The following is a 24036-nucleotide window of genomic DNA, read 5'->3' as shown; positions in this document are numbered from 1 at the left end:
ATTTCAATTCCAACCTTGGTAATGAAGTGATATTTTTCACCATAATCCTTTATTATATGTTGATGTAAAGTGTTCCAGCAGCAGGAGGAGGACCTGTGGTATCTCTCTTCACACACCGCAGGTGAAGGAGTCTGTCACTGAAAGACCTATTTAACAACGCACGGAGGGAAATTGCGTCTTTTGTAGTCCATCTTCAGAACATTGTAGTTTCACCACAGCAGACTGACGTCACTATCACCCGCCTCCGTCGCATCATATGTACGCAGCCTAAAGTGAAAGTACAGTCGGTTTCTCTGAACACCACGGTTGTCCCGGGCCTCTTGGTAATGTTTTTGAAAACAAAAATAAGCAAGACAATCCAGTAAATAGGACGCTTAAATTTAACAAGGAATTCACGAGTGTTTGCTGAAAGCTTTTGGAGCTAAAAGCACTGAACCTGAGCTCTGGCTGAGCAAATACGAGTGAATGTGTGAAAGTGAAAGTAAGCTTGCAGTTTTTACAGACGCAGGAGAAATTAACAGAATGGCTGCTAAAGCATCACCAACAGAAGTGGATTGCACCTGCCCCGTGTGCTGTGAGATATTTAAGGATCCTGTTGTGCTGTGGTGCGGTCACAGCTTCTGTAAGCACTGTCTTAAGGAGTGGTGGAGACAGAATGGACTCCAGACATGCCCAGTCTGTAAGGAAATATTTCCAATGGCTCAGCCTCCACATAATCTGGCACTGAGAAACCTGTCTGACGACTTGAGACGAGAAAAGATCAAGAGAGCTAACTCAGGATCTAAGGACATCTGCAGACTGCACAGTGAGAAACTCAAGCTCTTCTGTCAGGATGATCAACAGCTCATCTGTGTGATTTGTAGAGATGCAGAAACACAAAAGACACACAACTGTGTGCCCATCAACGAAGCAGCAGAATCCTGTAGGGTAAGCAAATATATATATATATATATATATATATATAGTTAATAAAAACAACTGAGGGAGGTTTAGGGTTTGGTAGTTTTCATCATTTTAGAAATATTGCATATTGCACTTGACACAGCAGGCATATATTGTATGTGTTGTGTAGCTAATCCACTGTTTACTATGTATTTAACCTGTACGCCTTTAATTTGTAGGCCCAACTCGAGCTGAAGATGATGCATTTAAAAAACAAACTGGGGTCATTTGAAGCTCATAAACTCAAGTGTGATGAAATGGACGTCCACATCAAGGTAAGTCTCAGACATAATGGTTATAGAAGCAGAAAGCAACATGTGTTATTTAAAACAATGTGTTTCTCCTCCTCAGCACCAGGCTCAGCAGACTGAGAAGACCATCATAGAGGATTTTCAGAAGCTTTACCAGTTCCTGGGAGCAGAGGAGGCTACTAGGATTGATGCAGTGAGGAAAGAGGCGACAATCAAGAGTGAAGCAATGAACATCAGGATTGTTAATTTGACGGTAGAGATCTCCTCGCTCAAAGACAAAATCAAAACCCTAGAGGGGGAGATGAAGGATGAGGACGTCTTCTTAATGCTGGTACTGGTGACCTCTGTTAATTCATATTCTGATCTTAATATTGAATATTTAAAAACAATTATAGGTATTGATTTGTTATCTTGTTTTGTGTTTCTGACAGAATGTCAAATCCACTATGGAGCGGTAAGTTGTTGTCCTGAACACTATCTATCAGAGCACAGCTGAACAATAGACAACATTTGAAAGTGTCAACTTCAACATAGTATTTCAACATTGAAGCAGGGCTGATGTTAGTTGAGTGCATCTGTTACGGTCGCCGAGGTGACCGTTCGGTATTGTTAGTATTGTATTGTTGTATGTTGCTGTGCGGCGCTGTTCCCTGTGTTCTTTTTCTCTTGGTGCGTCCAGCTGTCCCGTCGCTCCAAGACGACGTCACGTCTTGGGGATTCCCTTCGGGGCCACGCCTCCGGAACGCTCTCAGGGGGATGCCCTTTGTTTCCCGCCGTTTGTGGTCCTGCCTCTGCCATATCACAAGTGATTAGCCAATCACCAGCCGGCTGGGCCGAGGGGGAAATAATTAAAGGCCAGCTGTGACCAGACCAAGGCGGGCAGTGATTTCATTTGATCTGTTCCCCGTGCCTCTCGACTGTGTGTGTGGAAACTGTTAACTAGAACCTGTGTATAAGTCCCACTGGAGTCAGTGGACTTTAGATTGTAATATTAGCTGTTAACTAGTTTGAGGTACTCGTGTTTAGTTATATTTTGTTGTGAGTAGAACAGTTGTTTGAGTTGTCTGCTGGTTAGGCTCGTTCAGGGCTAGGGTGTGTGCCTTTTTGTTTCCTCCGTTTCGGCCACCCCTAAACCCTCGTTTTCAGTAGTACTAATTCCATCCATTGTATGTGTTATATTGCTTTAATTTCAATCACTAATTAATAAACAAGTGATTGCCTGATAACATCGGCTCAAATGTTACTTCCTTTACCCCTACCCCAACTCCGGGTTGTAACATAAATGGGGGCTCGTCCGGGATATTAATTATTCCCGAGAATTTCTTGTTTAAATTAATTAATTGATTGTTTGCACCGGGGGGTGCTATGGCGTTCAATTTAGAGCGTTTTCTTCAAACCCCCACCCGTGATCAACTTGCGCTGTGTAGAAAGGACGACCTGTTAAGCATAGCCAGCCACTTCGGTTTCTCGGCATCGAGGCAGCTAATTAAGAAAGAACTAAAGCAGTTAGTGGTGAATAAACTTGTTGAGCTGAGGGTGATTGAGATGTTGGCGCCCGCAGAGTCCAGTATGCAGGAGGAAGTCGCTCTGGCTGAGGGTGGAACTCCCAGTACTGTGGCTGAGCGAGAGCCGAAACCAGCCCCGGGTATTGCCTTCGAGGCGGAGGGCCGGGTTAAGACGCCGGTTACTCTCCCTCGATACGATCCCCTATCGCCTGGTTCTGCAGGATCTCGAGACGAGGCACGTTTAAAAGTACGCCTTGCTCGTCTCCACCTCGAGGCTCAGACTCATGCGCAGGAACGTCAGGCAGAGCTTGACTTCCGCCTGCAAGTTAAAAAACTGGAGATAGAGGCAGATAAAGACATCGAGCGTAGCGTTAGTTCAGGCAGGCCATGAAGTCAAGCGCTGCTCATGTGACAGCTGTCGGCTGATGGCGGCCGATCTTAGGCCGGCCCATCAGCTGACGCATCATCTGACAGATCAGCTGATTCCCCTCTAGGCCCTCATTGGCAAATTTCATACAGGGCGCCTTATTTAAGCTCCTTCAACCTGGCCACCTGTGCTGCTTCTTCTACAAAGCCGCTCGCAACCAACATGAGAACAACCAGATTTTCCACGTACAAGCTTCAACTTACCCTGCTGCTCGTCATGTCGATTTCCGTCCATGATGACTGAGCTATGGAGTCACAACAACAGCATCCGAGGCAGAGGAAGCCATCGGCAAAGAGAGCCCGTTCCCTATCCGCCGGAGCTCGCATCCGATAAGTAGACATTCAAGTTCTGCTCCCAGCATTTCCTAATGGCCAGTGTCCAGGCTCCTACAAGTCCTGGTTGAAAACCACATCACGGCTCCAGTCGGGTCTTCTAATGAAGAGCTTTTGTAATGTTTTGGAAAGCGTCCATGGCGAAACTCCACCAGCAGATCTTCCCAAAACCTGCGCTCCCAGGAAAGCCGCCGAGAAAAGGAAAGAAAGTGCCCGAAACTCCGCTGCAGTCCCAGCTACGGCCGCTGAGCCGCCTTCCAAAGAGCACGAGATCCAGCGGTCCAAGCCCCGGTCCGAGGCCCGGTTCGAGGCCCGGTCCAAGCCCAGCAGTCCGAGCTCCAGCGGCCCGAGCTACAGCCCCTGGAGCAGGAGGACAACCCTGTCATGACAGCTCTATCCAGCATCCAGTCGTCACTCGCCAGTATGACTCCAAATCCAAGCTTAGAGTCCATGTCGGCATCTCCAGCAAGCCGGCTTCTTTCAAAACACGGAAGGGCCGTCACCTCGACGCGCGCCGCAGATCGATTACGTCACTCCATCGAGCTTTGATGACGTCACAGTCCCGCGGAGATTTCTGGGAATTGCAGTCCAAATCTCCACCAGGGTCCATTATTCCACCTGCTGCTGCAATTTCGCACAATCTGAGAAGATAAATCCTTGCAGCCATCCTTCATAAAGGGTGCAAGACTGATGGAGATAGGAAGGAACATCTGTTTAATCTGAGTCTAATCCCGTCTTCAATGATCCACTATCTGAGATGCCGACCTCAAGCCAGCCAATGAGTCATTCTTTGTCACAGATGAGGGGAAGCCCATGTCCCAAGCTTGGTTTGCCTCACACCTTCGCCTCCTCTGCCAATCATGCGGACTGCCACCAGATTAACAGCTCTTGTCTCCACACTCGAGGCTTGGGGCCGATGGTCATCAACCGCTTATGAGCGTTACCTCCGGCCGGAGGCTCAAGACATCCTCGAAGCTCAAAAGCTATGAGTGCTCAGTAACTTACTGGCTATATATAGTAAATGTTACGGCATATCTGATTGACTCTCTCATTTGACTTTCTAGCCATATGCCTCAGCCTGCAACCTGTGAAGAATCAAAGGCTTCACTGTATATGTTTTAGTCTAATTAGCTTTTCATTAAGTTTATGAAATGTGTTTAAAAAGTCTTTCATCCCAAATGCCATCAATATTCTTAACTCAACACAGTGACTGAGCAGATCTGAGCCACAGACACTGACATGAACTGTTTTTAATGTGTAACATAACCTGTCTCTGTTTTTTACTAACTGCTGTCTGGTTTTTAATGTTTGTTGTTTTCTGTGTTTAAAAGAGAAAAAAGAAGAAATGCTGCTGCTCCACATTGCTGATGCTGCTCCACGCTGCTGCTGCTCCACACTACTGCAGCTCCACGATACTGCTGCTGCTCCACACTACTGCAGCTCCACGATACTGCTGCTGCTCCACACTACTGCAGCTTCACACTACTGCTGCTGCTCCACACTACTGCTGCTGCTCCACATTGACTACTGCTGCTCCACGCTGCTGCTGCTTCACGCTGCTGCTGCTCCACATTGCTGCTGCTGCTCCACGCTGCTGTTGCTCCACATTGCTGCGGCTGCTGCTAATGCTGCTCCATGCTGCTGCTCCAAGCTGCTGCTCCACACTGTTGCTGCTGCTGCTTCATGTTGCTTCTGCTGCTGCAGCTCAATGCTGCTGCTCCACGCTGCTGCTGCTGTTTCATGTTGCTGCTGCTGCTTCATGTTGCTTCTGCTGCTGCTGCGGCTCCATGATGCTGCCGCAGCTCCATGCTGCTGCTCCACGCTGCTGCTGCTTCATGTTGCTGCTGCTTATGCTGCAGCTCCATGCTGCTGCTTCATGTTGCTGCTGTTTCTGCAGCTCCTGCTCCACGCTGACAGAGGAAACTCAAGAAGAAGAAGGATGCAGGAAGCTGGAAGATGTTGGGAGCTGCATCAGACTCGGGTTCAGTTTCCATGACGGAGGGAATTCTTCAGCTCTGCTGACTCGTATGTTCAGAGAGGAACACATCGGTCTGTAGATGATCACGTTTTCCATGTTACAGCCTTAAATTAACCCTGCAGATCTGTCAGTACTACCAGTTCTGCAAAGAACATTTACTCAAGTACTATACTTAAGTTCAGTTTTGAGGTACTTCCATGTAGGCGCTGGGAAGGCCAGGGAGGTTTCTTGGAGTGGTCATTTTTTGGGGCTCCCTGCGCTCCCTGCTTTTAGCTTTCCATGTATGCACATGGAAGGGCAAGGAGGTTGCTCTCCTTACCTCATGTTTTCCACGTACGCGCGTGGAAGGTTGCAACCTGTGTAGATGCAGGCGAACTGAAGCTTCATGAAGCATCAAAGCTTTCCAGCATATTGGTTCGGAAAGGGTTAATATCTGGATGTATCATGTGCACGAAACCACCTGGTGGTCAAAGATTATAAAACAGGCAGATATGATCTTAACCATGTGATATACTGTATTTTGCGCCAGTAAAGGCTGTTCAGAATGATTATATATTACAAGGTAATCCATTTATATCCATATAATATAATGTCCATTTTCTAGTAAGTATATTTTGAGTTATAACATACATGTATATTAAACTGTAATTGTTTTATGCATCTTATGTGTGTAAACCAAATCTTGGTCAATAATTGTATTGTAGTATAATATAATAATGGCAGGAGGGGTAATTTAGTGTTCTGTCACTTCTGGAAAGTGGCATCGGTTTAACCAGTGTACGAGTTTTCACTGGGTGCTCAGCTAGCTCCTCCTGTGGCTCTTCCATGCAAGCGCATGGAAGGCCAGGGAGGTTTGACTGGTGTGGTCATTTTGGGGGTTTTGCTGCTGCGCTCCTGCCTTTACCTTTCCATGTGTGCACATGGAAGGGCAAGGAGGAGTGCTCTCCTTGCCTCATGCTACCACATAGGCTCGTGGATCCACGTATGCGCGTGGATGGGCGTAACCTGTGTAGATGCGGATGGCATCACTGTATGTCGTTTGAATCTGCACGGGTTTCACAGGGTGCTCAGCTAGCTCCTCCTGTGGCTCTTCCATGTAAGCGCATGGAAGGCCAAGGAGGTTCACTGGTGTGGTCATTGGGGGTTATTTACTGCTGCGCTCCCTGCTTTTAGCTTTCCATGTGTGCACATGGAAGGGCAAGGAGGAGTGCTCTCCTTGCTTCATGCTACCACGGAGGCTCGTGGATCCACGTATGCGCGTGGATGGGCGCTACCTGTGTAGATGCGGATGGCATCACTGTATGTCGTTTGAATCTATACGGGTTTCACTGGGTGCGCAGCTGGCTCCTCCTGTGGCTCTTCCATGTAAGCGCATGGAAGGCCAGGGAGGATTGCCTGGTATGGTTGTTTTGGGGGTCTTTGCTGCTGCTCTCCCTGCCTTTGGCTTTCCATGTGTGCGCATGGAAGGGCAAGGAGGAGTGCTCTCCTTGTCTCACGCTACCACATGGGCTCGTGGATCCACGTATGCGCGTGGATGGGCAGGGAGATCCCAGAGCAGAGCCGTACCGCCAAAATATAAATGTATATATTACTGCATGAAAATAAAGTTCTTTGACTAAAGTGGTCCTGACTGAAGTAAGGTTACGTCAGATGGAGATTGATTTACAGAGGGAAACTCTTACGGCAGAGGCAGCTTCTGCGTCAGCTGGCTCACCCTCAATGCTCGCTAGTTATTCACCAAGAGCTTTTGACATTAGTAAAAACATCACTTTAGTCCCACAGTTCCGAGAAACCGAAGTGGACTGTTACTTTAGCGCCTTTGAGCGCATTGCTCTGGCTCTTAAATGGCCTGCTGAGATGTGGTCCCTACTACTACAATGTAGGTTATCTGGTAAAGCCCAAGAGGTAGTAGCAGCGCTCCCTCTTGAGGCTAGTAAAGATTATGACACTGTGAAAGCCGCCATTCTGCGCGCCTATGAATTGGTGCCAGAGGCTTATAGGCAAAAATTTAGAGCCCAGAAAAAGTCCGCCACCCAAACTTATGTGGAGTTTGCGAGGGATAAGGGAAGTCTCTTTGACAAATGGTGTTCCGCTAATAAATGTAATGATTTTTCTGCCCTTCGTGAGTTAATGTTGTTGGAAGAGTTTAAAAATTGTTTGCCTGAGCGCATGGTTGTGCATTTGAATGAGCAGAAGGTAAACACTCTGTCTGCGGCAGCTGTTATGGCGGATGAGTATATGCTTACACACAAGGTTACGTTCACTTCGTCCTCTTTTTCTGACAGGCCTCGTTTCGTTCCCGCTGCCTCTGTTGATAGAGGTCCTAGCAGAGCTCCTCTCGTGCGCAGAGAGGAGAGGGAGTGTTACTACTGCCACAAGGCCGGACACGTCATTGCAAATTGTTTGTTATTGAAACGTAAGGAGGAGCAGCAGCCGTCTCCGGCTGTGCGCCAGCCTAAAGGCAAGGCTTAATTAAATCAGGGCGTATTGGAAATCCCACAGACCCGTGTGATGATGATAGTCCTGATCCCTGCTTCAGGCCGTTTATTATGGAGGGCTTAGTGTCGCTAACCGGCGCGCCAGGTGATCAGCGTCCCATACAGATTTTGCGCGACACCGGGGGTTCCCAGTCTGTTATAATTGCAAAATTGTTACCATTTTCAGAGCAATCGGCGTGTGGCTACAGTACGATGCTCAGTGGAATCGAAATGGGTTGTGTTCCGCGGCCAGTGCACCGGGTGCATGTGCAGTCCAAATTAATAAGCGGTTTCTTCCCGGTAGCGGTCTGCCTGGCGTTGCCAATCCGTGGCATCGTAATGTTAATGGGGAATGACATTGCCGGGGGTAAGGTGACGCCTACGCTTGAGGTGTTAGACAGGGCCCCGATACTCTCTGTCAGCCCAAGACTCGCCGCTAACAGTGATGAGTCGGAGCTGCTGGCTTTGTTCCCGTCGTGCGTAATTACGCGCGCTCAAAAGCAGAAGCGTGCTGCAGAGAGTGACAGGAGTAATGATGTTGATCTAACGGACAGTGTGCTGTTGAAAGTCCTTGCAGGTGAGACCGAACTAGACGCCACTGTGACGTCCCATTCTCCTCCTAAGGAGGTAAAAGAACAGGTAAATATTAGCACCGCATCTCCTGAGCTCCGGCTGCCTGTAACTCGGGAGCGGCTCCTCGCTGCTCAAAGGGCAGACAAAAGCCTGAGGAAATGTTTGTCTGCCACGGTAAGTGATGCATCCAGTAACCCTGATGCCCAGTATTATGTGGACGATGACATTCTCATGCGTAAATGGTCTCCCACGATAACTGCTGGAGTGGAGTGGAATGTCATCCACCAAATTGTTGTTCCTGTTAGTTATCGTGAGCATGTTTTAACTCTAGCACACGAAAGCCCGTGGGCTGGGCATTTGGGAGTTAACAAGACGTACAACCTCATTCTGAAACACTTCTTCTGGCCAGGGTTAAAATCTGAGGTCGTTAACCATTGTCGCACTTGTCATGTTTGTCAATTAGCAGGTAAGCCAAACCAGACCATCCCGCCGGCACCGCTGCGCCCGATACCTGCTATCGGTGAACCATTTGAGAGAGCCATAGTAGACTGTGTTGGGCCACTACCGAAGTCGAAGTCAGGTAATCAGTATCTACTTACCATTATGTGCGCCTCCACTCGGTTCCCTGAAGCAGTGCCGCTGCGCCAAATAACATCCAGTTCCATAGTTAAAGCGCTGACCAAGTTTTTCACTACCTTTGGTCTACCAAAAGTAGTACAGACTGATCAAGGCACCAATTTTAAATCCAAGCTCTTCGGACAGGTTCTTCAGTCCTTAGGGGTAAAACATGTGATCTCCAGTGCCTACCACCCAGAGTCACAGGGCGCGCTGGAGCGTTGGCATCAGACCTTGAAATCCATGCTGCGTAAATACTGTCTGGAGTCAGACAAAAGCTGGGATGAGGGTATTCCGTTTGCGTTGTTTGCCGCCCGTGAATCCGTGCAGGAATCTCTAGGATTCAGCCCAGGGGAGCTTGTTTTTGGGCACGCCGTTCGCGGCCCTTTAATGGTGCTGAAAGATAGATTCCTCGTGGCTGAGTTGTCCGAGGAGAGTAATGTGCTTGACTACGTAAGTAGATTCCGTGACCGTTTGCATCACGCTCGTAGTTTGGCGAGAGACGCACTCGCCAGCTCCCAGGTGGAGATGAAAAAACAGTTCGACCGATCCGCTGTTGCCAGACACTTTGAAGTGGGTGACCAAGTGTTGGCTCTGTTACCCATTCCGGGCTCTTCCCTCTCTGTGCGTTTTTCCGGACCGTATAGTATCCAAAAGAAACTTAGTGAGACAGACTACGTGATAAATACTCCTGACCGAAAGCGCAAAACTCGTGTTTGCCATGTGAACATGTTAAAAATGTATCACTCTCGTGACGTGAAAACTCGCTCCCCAAGACATGACCCCTCTCCAGTAAGTGGTTGCTCCGCGCTCATTGTAGCCGAAAAAAGTCCTGGTGACGAGGATGGCTTGGCTGTACGCCCCTCCTCACAGCACAGTGCGCGGTTACCAAATTCAGAGATGCTGAAAGAGTTACCACATCTGCTTAATCATCTGAACGCAGAACAGCAGCAGGACATTGTTAACTTAGTAGCTGAGTATCCGTGTCTTTTTGGTGATGTTCCCACTCGTACGACGGTACTAGAACATGACATAGATGTAAAAGATGCCCGATCAATTAAGCAGCACTCTTATCGTGTTAACCAGATTAAAAGAGAGCTGATGAAAAAAGAGGTAAGATATCTGTTGGAAAATGGCCTGGCCAAGCCCAGCACTAGTTCGTGGAGCTCCCCCTGTTTGCTGGAGGCTAAATCAGATGGTTCACCCAGGTTCATTACTGATTTTCGTAAAGTAAACGCCGTCACCGTACCCGACTCATATCCGTTGTCGCGGATGTATAACCACAACCAGCGGCTCATGCGCTGGGCCCTGCTGGTACAGGAACGCAACCTTGTGATTAAACATAAAAAGGGTTCAGAAAATATTGTGGCCGACGCCTTGTCCAGAGGGTAAGGAGTATTGGTTGGATGTGAGGTTGTGACAACTCCGGTGGGTTTGTATTTATGTGGGGGGGGTGTTACGGTCGCCGAGGTGACCGTTCGGTATTGTTAGTATTGTATTGTTGTATGTTGCTGTGCGGCGCTGTTCCCTGTGTTCTTTTTCTCTTGGTGCGTCCAGCTGTCCCGTCGCTCCAAGACAACGTCACGTCTTGGGGATTCCCTTCGGGGCCACGCCTCCGGAACGCTCTCAGGGGGATGCCCTTTGTTTCCCGCCGTTTGTGGTCCTGCCTCTGCCATATCACAAGTGATCAGCCAATCACCAGCCGGCTGGGCCGAGGGGGAAATAATTAAAGGCCAGCTGTGACCAGACCAAGGCGGGCAGTGATTTCATTTGATCTGTTCCCCGTGCCTCTCGACTGTGTGTGTGGAAACTGTTAACTAGAACCTGTGTATAAGTCCCACTGGAGTCAGTGGACTTTAGATTGTAATATTAGCTGTTAACTAGTTTGAGGTACTCGTGTTTAGTTATATTTTGTTGTGAGTAGAACAGTTGTTTGAGTTGTCTGCTGGTTAGGCTCGTTCAGGGCTAGGGTGTGTGCCTTTTTGTTTCCTCCGTTTCGGCCACCCCTAAACCCTCGTTTTCAGTAGTACTAATTCCATCCATTGTATGTGTTATATTGCTTTAATTTCAATCACTAATTAATAAACAAGTGATTGCCTGATAACATCGGCTCAAATGTTACTTCCTTTACCCCTACCCCAACTCCGGGTTGTAACATAAATGGGGGCTCGTCCGGGATATTAATTATTCCCGAGAATTTCTTGTTTAAATTAATTAATTGATTGTTTGCACCGGGGGGTGCTATGGCGTTCAATTTAGAGCGTTTTCTTCAAACCCCCACCCGTGATCAACTTGCGCTGTGTAGAAAGGACGACCTGTTAAGCATAGCCAGCCCCTTCGGTTTCTCGGCATCGAGGCAGCTAATTAAGAAAGAACTAAAGCAGTTAGTGGTGAATAAACTTGTTGAGCTGAGGGTGATTGAGATGTTGGCGCCCGCAGAGTCCAGTATGCAGGAGGAAGTCGCTCTGGCTGAGGGTGGAACTCCCAGTACTGTGGCTGAGCGAGAGCCGAAACCAGCCCCGGGTATTGCCTTCGAGGCGGAGGGCCGGGTTAAGACGCCGGTTACTCTCCCTCGATACGATCCCCTATCGCCTGGTTCTGCAGGATCTCGAGACGAGGCACGTTTAAAAGTACGCCTTGCTCGTCTCCACCTCGAGGCTCAGACTCATGCGCAGGAACGTCAGGCAGAGCTTGACTTCCGCCTGCAAGTTAAAAAACTGGAGATAGAGGCAGATAAAGACGTAAGGTTACGTCAGATGGAGATTGATTTACAGAGGGAAACTCTTACGGCAGAGGCAGCTTCTGCGTCAGCTGGCTCACCCTCAATGCTCGCTAGTTATTCACCAAGAGCTTTTGACATTAGTAAAAACATCACTTTAGTCCCACAGTTCCGAGAAACCGAAGTGGACTGTTACTTTAGCGCCTTTGAGCGCATTGCTCTGGCTCTTAAATGGCCTGCTGAGATGTGGTCCCTACTACTACAATGTAGGTTATCTGGTAAAGCCCAAGAGGTAGTAGCAGCGCTCCCTCTTGAGGCTAGTAAAGATTATGACACTGTGAAAGCCGCCATTCTGCGCGCCTATGAATTGGTGCCAGAGGCTTATAGGCAAAAATTTAGAGCCCAGAAAAAGTCCGCCACCCAAACTTATGTGGAGTTTGCGAGGGATAAGGGAAGTCTCTTTGACAAATGGTGTTCCGCTAATAAATGTAATGATTTTTCTGCCCTTCGTGAGTTAATGTTGTTGGAAGAGTTTAAAAATTGTTTGCCTGAGCGCATGGTTGTGCATTTGAATGAGCAGAAGGTAAACACTCTGTCTGCGGCAGCTGTTATGGCGGATGAGTATATGCTTACACACAAGGTTACGTTCACTTCGTCCTCTTTTTCTGACAGGCCTCGTTTCGTTCCCGCTGCCTCTGTTGATAGAGGTCCTAGCAGAGCTCCTCTCGTGCGCAGAGAGGAGAGGGAGTGTTACTACTGCCACAAGGCCGGACACGTCATTGCAAATTGTTTGTTATTGAAACGTAAGGAGGAGCAGCAGCCGTCTCCGGCTGTGCGCCAGCCTAAAGGCATCGGCTTAATTAAATCAGGGCGTATTGGAAATCCCACAGACCCGTGTGATGATGATAGTCCTGATCCCTGCTTCAGGCCGTTTATTATGGAGGGCTTAGTGTCGCTAACCGGCGCGCCAGGTGATCAGCGTCCCATACAGATTTTGCGCGACACCGGGGGTTCCCAGTCTGTTATAATTGCAAAATCATTACCATTTTCAGAGCAATCGGCGTGTGGCTACAGTACGATGCTCAGTGGAATCGAAATGGGTTGTGTTCCGCGGCCAGTGCACCGGGTGCATGTGCAGTCCAAATTAATAAGCGGTTTCTTCCCGGTAGCGGTCTGCCCGGCGTTGCCAATCCGTGGCATCGTAATGTTAATGGGGAATGACATTGCCGGGGGTAAGGTGACGCCTACGCTTGAGGTGTTAGACAGGGCCCCGATACTCTCTGTCAGCCCAAGACTCGCCGCTAACAGTGATGAGTCGGAGCTGCTGGCTTTGTTCCCGTCGTGCGTAATTACGCGCGCTCAAAAGCAGAAGCGTGCTGCAGAGAGTGACAGGAGTAATGATGTTGATCTAACGGACAGTGTGCTGTTGAAAGTCCTTGCAGGTGAGACCGAACTAGACGCCATTGTGACGTCCCATTCTCCTCCTAAGGAGGTAAAAGAACAGGTAAATATTAGCACCGCATCTCCTGAGCTCCGGCTGCCTGTAACTCGGGAGCGGCTCCTCGCTGCTCAAAGGGCAGACAAAAGCCTGAGGAAATGTTTGTCTGCCACGGTAAGTGATGCATCCAGTAACCCTGATGCCCAGTATTATGTGGACGATGACATTCTCATGCGTAAATGGTCTCCCACGATAACTGCTGGAGTGGAGTGGAATGTCATCCACCAAATTGTTGTTCCTGTTAGTTATCGTGAGCATGTTTTAACTCTAGCACACGAAAGCCCGTGGGCTGGGCATTTGGGAGTTAACAAGATGTACAACCTCATTCTGAAACACTTCTGCGAGACCAGACCATCCCGCCAGCGGTGCCGGCGGGATGGTCTGGTTTGGCTTACCTGCTAATTGACAAACATGACAAGTGCGACAATGGTTAACGACCTCAGATTTTAACCCTGGCCAGAAGAAGTGTTTCAGAATGAGGTTCTACGTCTTGTTAACTACCAGGATGTACAGACGTGCAATAGATGTTGTGTGTGTACAGAGTAACGATATAATGAAAATATAACATGGACAATCCATATGTCAAAAATGGATGCATATATTGTGAACATAACATCATGTACGCCCTGCAATATTCTCTGCCTCTTCTCCCTTTGTGTAAATAGTATGTTTTCCCCTTGAGAGGGTCATATGTTGTGCAGATTGATTGGCTACAAGTGAAATTTGTTGGCCTCTCCTGAATAAAAATAACTTGAGTGTTTGACTCCTGTGTTGTTGTCTGGGTCAATTCTCAATCTAGTGCCTTTTTGGTTTGAAAACATTTTCTTTATGGTGCAGCTGATGCGAGATCTTCAAACTTCAATGTTTCCACGTGAATACAACAACAACAACATAAACAGACACTTACTTGTGTTGTAAATCAGATGGTCTGAAGTACACGGACAGTGTGGTCACAAGTTAATCTGGCTGCCTTCTGCGTCTCAGAGTGACTACTTAGCGTGTGATATTTGAGATATATATGACATTCACCTGTGACCACACCAGTGCTGGTGGCGCATTGGAGGAAACCTCCGTCTGTCACAAAAGTTGTGATTTTGGTATGAGTTCAAATCCCGTAAAACCTGACATTTTTATTCATTTTTGTTTCTTAAAGGGATGAGGTTCTTCTACGTGACACATGTTTACTACAACAAGCTCCAAAGACGAATATGTGTATTTAGAAACTTTTATTAGCTTACAGGAAGAGCGACGCTGCTCTTACTGATTTCAACATATTCATCATAACAAGCAACGTTTCAAACGCGAGCAGAATATAGCGGACACGTTTCCACAAACAAGACTCCAAAGCTCCAAAGACGAATCCGGTATGTTTAAACATTGTAATGAAATACTAAACAAAGAGGCATTCACGAGGACAGCTACGTATTCTCTTCCTGCTTTCAACAGCTGCCGTAACTACGACAACCACAGACTCATTCGGCTGAAAGTCGCCAGTTAACAGGGTCGCCTGTTAAACCGTAACACCGGGACAACCGTGGTAATGTTTTTGAAAACAAAAATAAGCAAGACAATCCAGTAAATAGGACGCTTAAATTTAACAAGGAATTCACGAGTGTTTGCTGAAAGCTTTTGGAGCTAAAAGTACTGAACCTGAGCTCTGGCTGAGCAAAATACGAGTGAATCTGTGAAAGTGAAAGTAAGTTTGCAGTCTGACAGCCGCAGGAAAAGTCAACAGAATGGCTGCTAGAGCATCACCAACAGAAGTGGATTGCACCTGCCCTGTGTGCTGTGAGATATTTAAGGATCCTGTTATGTTGTTGTGCGGTCACAGCTTCTGTAAGCACTGTCTTAAGGAGTGGTGGAGACAGAGTGGACTCCAGACATGCCCAGTCTGTAAGGAAATATTTCCAATGGCTCAGCCTCCACGTAATCTGGCACTGAGAAACCTGTCTGACGACTTGAGACAAGAGAAGATCAAGAGAGCTAACTCAGGATCTGAGGACATCTGCAGACTGCACAGTGAGAAACTCAAGCTCGTCTGTCTGGATGATCAACAGCTCATCTGTGTGTGTAGGAGCTAAAGTCTGATACTTTAGCTACTGAGGTGATTAGCCCTGGACTGACGCGCTTTTCGCTGTAGATGGTCCTTTAGTTGTCTGTTGTGCTGTACAAAATTGCTCCTGAGTCCGCTCGTTGGGTTTACCATAACAGTTCCTTTATTCCTAATATGGTATTAAGGAAGCATGCTTCGGTTACCATAGCAACGAGTAACAACAACTACACAGCAAACATTTCAGCGTCCTTGCGGTCAAAAACCATTTGCCCTTCCGGGCTAAACCCTGACGCCAACAACACACCTCCTTACTTATATACCCGTGGCTGGGTCAGTCAATTAATGCAGTGCCACCTAGTGTTCATAAAAGTGAATTACACCACAACCTCAGTATGCCAGCATCAGGTTTTGGCTCTTACACACCGGCCCCTAATTGTTATGGTAGGCAGACATAACAATTCAAACAAAATACACAAAAAAGAGGAGCCAAATGTTACAATACACCAAGTTATGTATTTAAACTCCATGTGCCAAACAGAGTTTTGTCACTGGCCTTTCAATTATGGTGGCTTTGGTCTGTCCTGACTGGTTTCCTCCGAATAGTTAGCCTCAGAAGCTTCCAGCTGCTTTCGTAGGCGAATCCTTCCTAACAACCCGACCTTTAACCTGAGGAACCAGGCAACTGATGTCTTGAGCCCTCTCCAGTCAAACAAGTAGCCAATGAGCTGGACAGTAGGACCATTTTCCTGATGCAGTTGATGTTGAGGTACTGGCTCTGCATAGGTCTTACTGATGAGCGCATTCATGTACCCTGCATACTCCTGGTGCAAGTGTTTGTTGTTGAGGAACCTTTTCCTCAAACCCTGGATACTTTGCTTTGCCACCACAAAGTTGTTAGGCAGATAGACTTCCTTGCTCTTCAAAAGGCAATTTCAACCAATACTTCCCATCCTGAAGTACCGCTGAGTGCTCCACAGTTTCCAGAAACTTGAGGTCTTCTCTGGACCTTTCCTTTTCCTCCTCACTCCTTTCATTGAAGTCATGATTGTACTGCTTGGTTAGCATTTCTTCCAGTTTACACAGAGATCCGGTTCACATTAGCGGAGGGAAGCCCTGCCTCCAGGGTGCCACTGTTTCCAATCAGCGGCCCATTTACAACCCATCCCAGCACAGTCCTAATGGCATACGGGCCATTCCCGCAGCTGTTGATGACCTCCCAAGGCTCCAATATCTTGGGAGTATTTGTTCCAATCAACAGGTCGACATTTGCCTTGATGCTTGGAATGTGAACTTTTGACAAGTAGGGCCATTTAGCCAGGTCCTCGTGTGTCACCATGCTATCAGTGGTAAATGGCATTTTCTCCTGTGTGAAAACCTCTGGGAGAATATAGAAGTCATCACCATCCAGATCAGAGACCTCCAAACCAGTCAAGGAGTAAGCTGGAACAACTGTTTCTTGACCCATTGTGCACAACAAGAAGCTGGTTCTTCTGCCTGTAACATTCAGCCTCTGCATTAGATGTTCTGAGCAGAATGTGGCTGAACTACCAGGATCCAAAAAGGCATAGGTTTCAATAATGCGATTTCCTTTGGCAGATTTCACCTTTACAGGGAGAATGGATAGAACACACCGGTCCTCACCGGCCCCTGTATGTCCACATGTTTGGAATGAATATGGCTGTTGAGATGGTTCCTGCTGCCAAGCTGTTGTTTGCCTTTTGATGTGAAGCACAGTGGGATGAGTTTGTCCACAAACCTTGCATGTCATGCGCCTCTCGCAATCCCTGCTCATGTGACCATCACCTAAGCATGCAAAGCAAACTCCCTTTTCCCTCAGAAACAGAATTTTCTCCTTGTGCGTCTTTCCCTTGAACTGTTTGCACTCGTCCAATGAGTGACTACGAGCACAGCAGAGGCATTCAGCTTTTTCATCCTTGGCTGGATCTGATGTTGGTTCCTGAGCCCCCTCAGGCAAGTCCTTAGATGTTACTGTGGTGGCAACAATGTTTCCCTTCACCTTGTATCCAGACTGTGGCTTAAACATGGTGAGAGGCTTTGTCCCAGTAACGCCAGATGTTGGTTCCTGTATGTTGCCAAACAGCGGGTCGGAAAGAATTCTGACACGACGCTCCATGAATTTGACCAGATCAATGAAGTAAGCTCTGTTATTGCTTTTCTCCATTATGTCGTGAGCTACTGTCCTCCATTGTTCTCTCATTTTGTATGGCAACTTTGAAATGATGGCTCTCATGTTTACAGGCATATCCAGTTCTTCCATGTACTGGAGTTCCCCCATCACGTTACAACAGCCACGTAAGAACAAAGAGTACGCTTGGAGTGCTTTCACGTCTTCAGATTTTATTATTTGCCAAGCCAAAGCCTTTTCCATATAAGCAGTTGCAATTTTGTACTGATTTCCAAAGTGTTCCTGTAGAAGACCCTTCGCCACTGCATAGCCACGCTCAGGAGCCATATGTTGGCAGCTACGTACCAGTTCTTGTGGCTGTCCTCTGGTAAATTGTTCCAAATAATACAAACAATCTGCTTGTCCTGCCTTTTCCTCCACTCCTTGCTCAAAGGCTTTGATGAATGTCCTGTATTGAAGAGGATCCCCTTCGAATAAGGGAATATCTCTCGGTGGTAGAGACAGTGAACGCTGCTGTTGAACCAAAGCAGCTGTGATTTCATTTTGTCTGTGCATGATGGTAAGTATGTCCACAGTTGGATGTTGACCGACCAGATGCTGGTATGTAGGCTGCCTTTCCTCTGGCTTTAACTGAGCAGTTGTTGGTTGGTACTGCAGATGCTGTGATGTTCCCAACAAATTGTTTTCCTGCTGATGTTCATTTGGCCTGTGTTGACATTTTGAAGCAGCTTTTAGCCCATGCTGAGTTTCCTGTGGTCTCACATCCAATGGCCTATTAGACAGTGATGATCCCTTTGTCATATCATTTTGTTGTGTTGATTTCCATGATCCAGGCTTGTATTCCTTTGCAGGATTCAATACATTTGCAAATTCCAGTTTCCTTTTGCAAATAGGAATTCATGCCATTTGATGGTACTTGAGAGGAGCTTCCCACATCATATGCCCTCAATACTGCTAGCTTAGCAGTGGATGCAGCTAGTTCAGCTTCCAAGTCAAGCTGCTCTCTTTTCCTCTTCAGCTGCTCAACCCGACCCTTCAGCTGCTGTTCTTGCTCCTCCAAAGCTTGTCTTTCTTTTAAAGAGGCAACGCGAGCCATGAGTGCAGCTCTGTCTGCCTCCATCTTTATTCTGGCAGAGGATGTGGTACTGGACTTACCACTGTTGACACTTTTGTGGCTTGAGTGTTTGCTACAAACATTTGAAACACTGTCATCTGGATGAATATCATCCTCAATATTACCCTTTTCATGTGTGTCACCTTCAATGCATGAAACCAACCTTTTTGCCTCAGCAATACACTCATTTGGTGCCAGCATTTTTGCATTAAACCATGTTACATGTTTTTCTTTTTCATCACATGGCAACAAAACCAACAGAGATTCATGCACACATTTAGCTTCATTACACACATTAATCAACTCTTCAAGAGCATTTTGTACCTGTTCTTTATCACCCATTAGCATCAAACTTTGAATTGATTTTCGTATGTTTGTTACTTTGTTTAGCTTAGCCCTTCTGCTGTCTTGCAACTTTTCCAGTTTATCAGCAAGCGCTTTCACGGTGAGCTTTACTACCCGCTTCTCAGCTGGTGTTTCAACACCGCCAGTCTCACTAGCGGTTTGTACACCAGACCCGGTAATACGGCCCGACGCCGCTTCGCGACTCTCCATACTAAACAGTCAGTCACTTAACAGTCAATGCAACAAACAGTCAGCGCAAAGTCCAAAGTCCGCCCGCTTCGGCAACCAATGCATTGGATTTCCGCCCGCGTATGTGTGCACACACTTTATATGGCCATTACAGTGTAGCGCTACGATACCTCCGCGTCGGGCGCCTTGTAGTGATGCCGTGGTCCGATGCTCCACAGCCGGCGTTAGCATTAGCTCCGTAGCTCCTCCGTAACTCCTCCGCCCATGGATGGCTGCAGACGTCCTCCAAACGCAGCCGAAATCCACACCGGCAGCTCTCCTCGTCCTCCCGCGTCGCTTCCGTTGAGTTCCAAACGTGCCGCCGTTTCAACGGAGTTCCAACAGGACGGGTTTTTGACTAATTGTAGGAGCTAAAGTCTGATACTTTAGCTACTGAGGTGATTAGCCCTGGACTGACGCGCTTTTCGCTGTAGATGGTCCTTTAGTTGTCTGTTGTGCTGTACAAAATTGCTCCTGAGTCCGCTCGTTGGGTTTACCATAACAGTTCCTTTATTCCTAATATGGTATTAAGGAAGCATGCTTCGGTTACCATAGCAACGAGTAACAACAACTACACAGCAAACATTTCAGCGTCCTTGCGGTCAAAAACCATTTGCCCTTCCGGGCTAAACCCTGACGCCAACAACACACCTCCTTACTTATATACCCGTGGCTGGGTCAGTCAATTAATGCAGTGCCACCTAGTGTTCATAAAAGTGAATTACACCACAACCTCAGTATGCCAGCATCAGGTTTTGGCTCTTACAGTGTGATTTGTAGAGATGCACAAAAACACAAGACACACAACTGTGTGCCCATCAACGAAGCAGCAGAATCCTGTAGGGTAAGCAAATATATATATATACAGTATATATAGTTCATAAAAACAACTGAGACAGGTTTAGGGTTTGGTAGTTTTCATAATTTTAGAAATATTGCATATTGCACTTGACATAGCAGGCATATACTGTATGTGTTGTGTAACTAATCCACTGTTTACTATGTATTTAACCTGTACGCCTTTAATTTGTAGGCCCAACTCAAGCTGAAGATGATGCATTTAAAAAACAAACTGGGGTCTTTTAAAGCTCATAAACACACTTGTGATAGATTGGACGGCCACATCAAGGTAAGTCTCAGACATAATGGTTATAGAAGCAGAAAGCAACATGTGTTATTTAAAACAATGTGTTTCTCCTCCTCAGCTCCAGGCTCAGCAGACTGAGAAGACCATCAAAGAGGATTTTAAGAAGCTTTACCAGTTCCTGGGAGCAGAGGAGGCTGCTAGGATTGATGCAGTGAGGAAAGAGGCGACAATCAAGAGTGAAGCAATGAACATCAGGATTGTTAATTTGACGGCTGAGATCTCCTCGCTCACAGACAAAATCACAACCTTAGAGAGGGAGATGAAAGCTGAGGACGTCTTCTTCATGCTGGTACTGGTGACCTCTGTTAATTCATATTCTGATCTTAATATTGAATATTTAAAAAAATGATAGGTATTGATTTGTTATCTTGTTTTGTCTTTATCTGACAGAATGTCAAATCCACTGTGGAGCGGTAAGTTGTTTTCCTGAACACTATCTATCAGAGCACAGCTGAACGATAGACAACATTTGAAAGTGTCAACTTCAACATAGTATTTCAACATTGAAGCAGGGCTGATGATAACTGAGTGCATCCCATTGAAAAGTTTAAGGGAGATGGAAGCTGCTTTCTTTGTGCTTCCTGTGATTGAAGGTGGGGATGTTAGCCTGACACAAATTTGGAAAAGTGAAACACACTGTTTGAATGTTTTTACATCGAGTGGGAATGGCGGACAAACATTTTATAGCTAGAGAAGAATAAATACCAGCCGTGAATAATACAGAAAATTGGTTTGCTATGATAAAAATTGTGAAGATTATATCTTTAAGATATGCACTAGCACCAAACAAAAATATGACCAATATGGGGTATTTCAAAAATATTTGACTGGTAATGTGTGGCTGCCTAATATTCCCTCAGATCTCAGTGCAAGCTACCAGACCCAGAGACTCCATCAGGAGCCCTGATCGATGAGGCCAAACACCTGGGGAACCTGCTGTTCACAGTCTGGATGAAGATGAAGAACTTAATCCAGTACAGTAAGCAAAGTGTTTCTGCCTCGCCATATTTTTACATTTTAATCTGCCTTGTACATGTGACTGATAAACTTTATCACCAGGCTGTTCTATGAATACACTATAACGCCTTCAGTAAAAAAATACCTTTACTTTATTAATTATCTCAATAAACCTTCTCTTTTGTCTATATTTGTTTTTCTCTGAAGCTCCTGTAACTCTGGACCCCAACACTGGCAGCTGGGCAGTGATTATATCCGAACACATGACCCGTTCGACAAACAGCGCCGAGAGTCAGCCGCTTCCTGATAACCCAGAAAGGCTGCGCAGCACTGACGTTCTTGGCTCTGAAGGCTTTAGTTCTGGAAAACACAGCTGGGACGTGCAGATGGGGGGTTATTGGACTGTTGGTGTGGCTGTTAAGGGTAAAACCGATATAATCATCTGGGGCATCTTCATGTGCGATTGCACTGACATGCTGCGTGAACATTCTCCAGAGAATGATTTGAAAGTTTTATCTAGAGACTCATTTCCCCAAAGGGTCAGAGTGCAGCTGGACTATGACCAAGGGATTCTATCATTTTTTTGACCTTGTTAGGAAAACACCTGTACACACCATCGAACACACTTTCACAGAAACGGTCTTTCCGTATTTTTGCAACAATGCAAAAATTCTTCCAGGTGAACTTTCAGTGGCGATAAGAAAACCCAGATAAACATTCTGCGTTACTGCAGAGTTCAAACAACAAGATGAGGCCTTATCCTGGGACCTTAAGCGTTTATATGACCTATAGAAAATCTTTGTTGCCACAATTTTTATTTCTGTATAATCCATTTTTCATTCTTTATTTTTACTTTTACAAATTTTAGGTTATGTTTCTCAGATTTCAGTATATTCAGGTAAATCTTGTTGTCAGTCATCACGCAGGCTTTCCTTGTTTTCTATTTGGTTTAGTCCACCTTCAAGGGACACTCCACTGATTTTGAGCTTTGAAAGATATGGGCATTTATGAGGCAGGGAGGGTCTAATGAAAGATGCTATGGGGTTGCATTATGGGAAATGTAGGATCCTGTCCTTTTGGAGGTTTACCCATGCTAGGGACTAATAGTCGGCTTATTTTAATCTAGTTTTTGTGAGACCTCCAACTTTATGGAAGTACAGTACTAAATCACAAAATCCATTGTATGTTTTAAAGGGACTCATTGGAAAAATCTGAAATTGCTTGTTGAAAGTGACACTTGTGGACATTAAGTCAACAAACCGCGTTCTGTTGCTTGCGCTTGTGCTCGCACTACGTAGACGCAAGCGACATTGGTAAAAACAGTGAGGCGACACACACAAAGCTGAACGTGATTGACAGGCATGATGTTGATTATCAGTAGCAACATTAGCCAGTAAAAAACCACAATATCACTATATACTCACTATCACATGCTTGGCAGTAATGTTAGCCCTCCATGAATCGAAAGCCCGGCCGATGTTGATCCTAGCGTTAACTTTTCCTGCTTCAGCCTCCCGACCGCTGTCAGAAGGCACAGGGGGAACACCGTAGTTTTGGTCTCCTGAGCCGGAGAAACAAGATGCGGGAAACCTCTATTGGTCTTGAGGAGCTGCAACATTTATTTCTGGACAAACTGCAACTTCCACTGTACATTTACTTGATATTATCAGAGCTAAACTAACTCTCTTCTGCTCCGCTGCTCGCTTGTTTTCTCACACACTTGCTGCCGCTCTCTCTCTCTTGCTTCACCACTCACTTCCCCTGTACACACACACACTTCCACAACACCAGATCCCCCCCCCCGACGTTGGTCCCATTCCTTTTTTGCAAGATGGGCTTCACTTGATATAACTTTGGTTTGTTCTACTTCCTTGGAGTTTGTGTTGGAGTCTGAGTTATGGTGGGGGCTGGTCGTTTGTTAGCATTAGAGGACTCTATTTCTAACCGAACGTCTATGTAAGCAGGAAATAAAGGCACTCGCGAGTGGGCATGATGTCACATCCGATTTTATCCAAAAGAAACAGCCCGTATTCCTCACATTTAAAGTAGTCTACAGGCTGATAAAGGAAACCAGAAAGTTTATTTTTTTAGGTTAGGTTACAACCCATTCACACATTGTCAATACAATATTTCGAAAAATGTTTATACATGAAAAACTTACATACAGTCCCTTTAAGTAGAGTGTGTGATTTACAGGTTGATAGAGGTAAGGCTGGTTATTTGAATCTGTCGAAAGTTTCTAGTTCATCATTTTGTGATATGTTGTAAATATAAGGTGAATGAAACATACTTTTGGAGTTTATGTAAAAATTTTAGCAGACTATGATTAAGACAATTTTCCTGTTTGTATAATGTTTCCTTGTTTTTGGGGAGTTCTTGCTTATGTGAACTGATGGTCTAAGGATGGAGGGTATAGGCCACAGATTTCTTTTTTTTTTTTTTATTATTTTTGAGTTAAATTTGGGATTTGGGCTTTATAAAAAAAAGTGACTTAACTTGTATGTGCTGCAATATCAGTCAAAATGTATATCAAGTATTTTAAGTAATTTCTTAGAGAGCTGTTTCGGTATACATGTCAGCTGTTGTGCAATGAAGGCAATAGTCATATGATGCTAGCATCTAGTGTGTTATGGTCCAATTACGGATCATGCATGGAGGGTGTCCATGCTGATGACTGAAAAATGTAAACTATAATCCATCTAAAAACAAACAAATAAACAAAAATACAG

General features: G+C 46.1%; 1 protein-coding gene and 1 pseudogene across 1 annotated transcript; both read left to right on the top strand.

Moving 5' to 3' along the window:
* Window positions 1-278: 278 nt before the first annotated feature.
* Window positions 279-20973, top strand: LOC141756319 (E3 ubiquitin-protein ligase TRIM35-like). The gene is made up of 3 exons (XM_074615952.1): window positions 279-927; window positions 1122-1217; window positions 20409-20973. Exons 1-3 carry the CDS (start codon window positions 466-468, stop codon window positions 20697-20699), a joined length of 849 nt encoding a protein of 282 aa, XP_074472053.1. The 5' UTR covers window positions 279-465; the 3' UTR covers window positions 20700-20973.
* Window positions 20974-21153: 180 nt separating this feature from the next.
* LOC141756602 (zinc-binding protein A33-like) lies at window positions 21154-24035 on the top strand (annotated as a pseudogene).
* The last annotated feature ends 1 nt before the right edge of the window (window position 24036 follows it).

This window comes from Sebastes fasciatus, chromosome 18 (genome assembly GCF_043250625.1).
Source record: "Sebastes fasciatus isolate fSebFas1 chromosome 18, fSebFas1.pri, whole genome shotgun sequence".
Taxonomy (NCBI): Eukaryota; Metazoa; Chordata; class Actinopteri; order Perciformes; family Sebastidae; genus Sebastes; species Sebastes fasciatus.
This window is presented reverse-complemented; position numbering and strand designations above follow the sequence as displayed.

Bases quoted from the DNA above. Each gene is read 5' to 3' on its own strand.
- LOC141756319 (XM_074615952.1), top strand. From the start codon at position 466: ATGTGTGAAAGTGAAAGTAAGCTTGCAGTTTTTACAGACGCAGGAGAA. The intron at 928-1,121 runs GTAAGCAAATAT...TTTAATTTGTAG, and splicing joins AAGCAGCAGAATCCTGTAGG to GCCCAACTCGAGCTGAAGAT. The intron at 1,218-20,408 runs GTAAGTCTCAGA...TCTCCTCCTCAG, and splicing joins AAATGGACGTCCACATCAAG to CTCCAGGCTCAGCAGACTGA.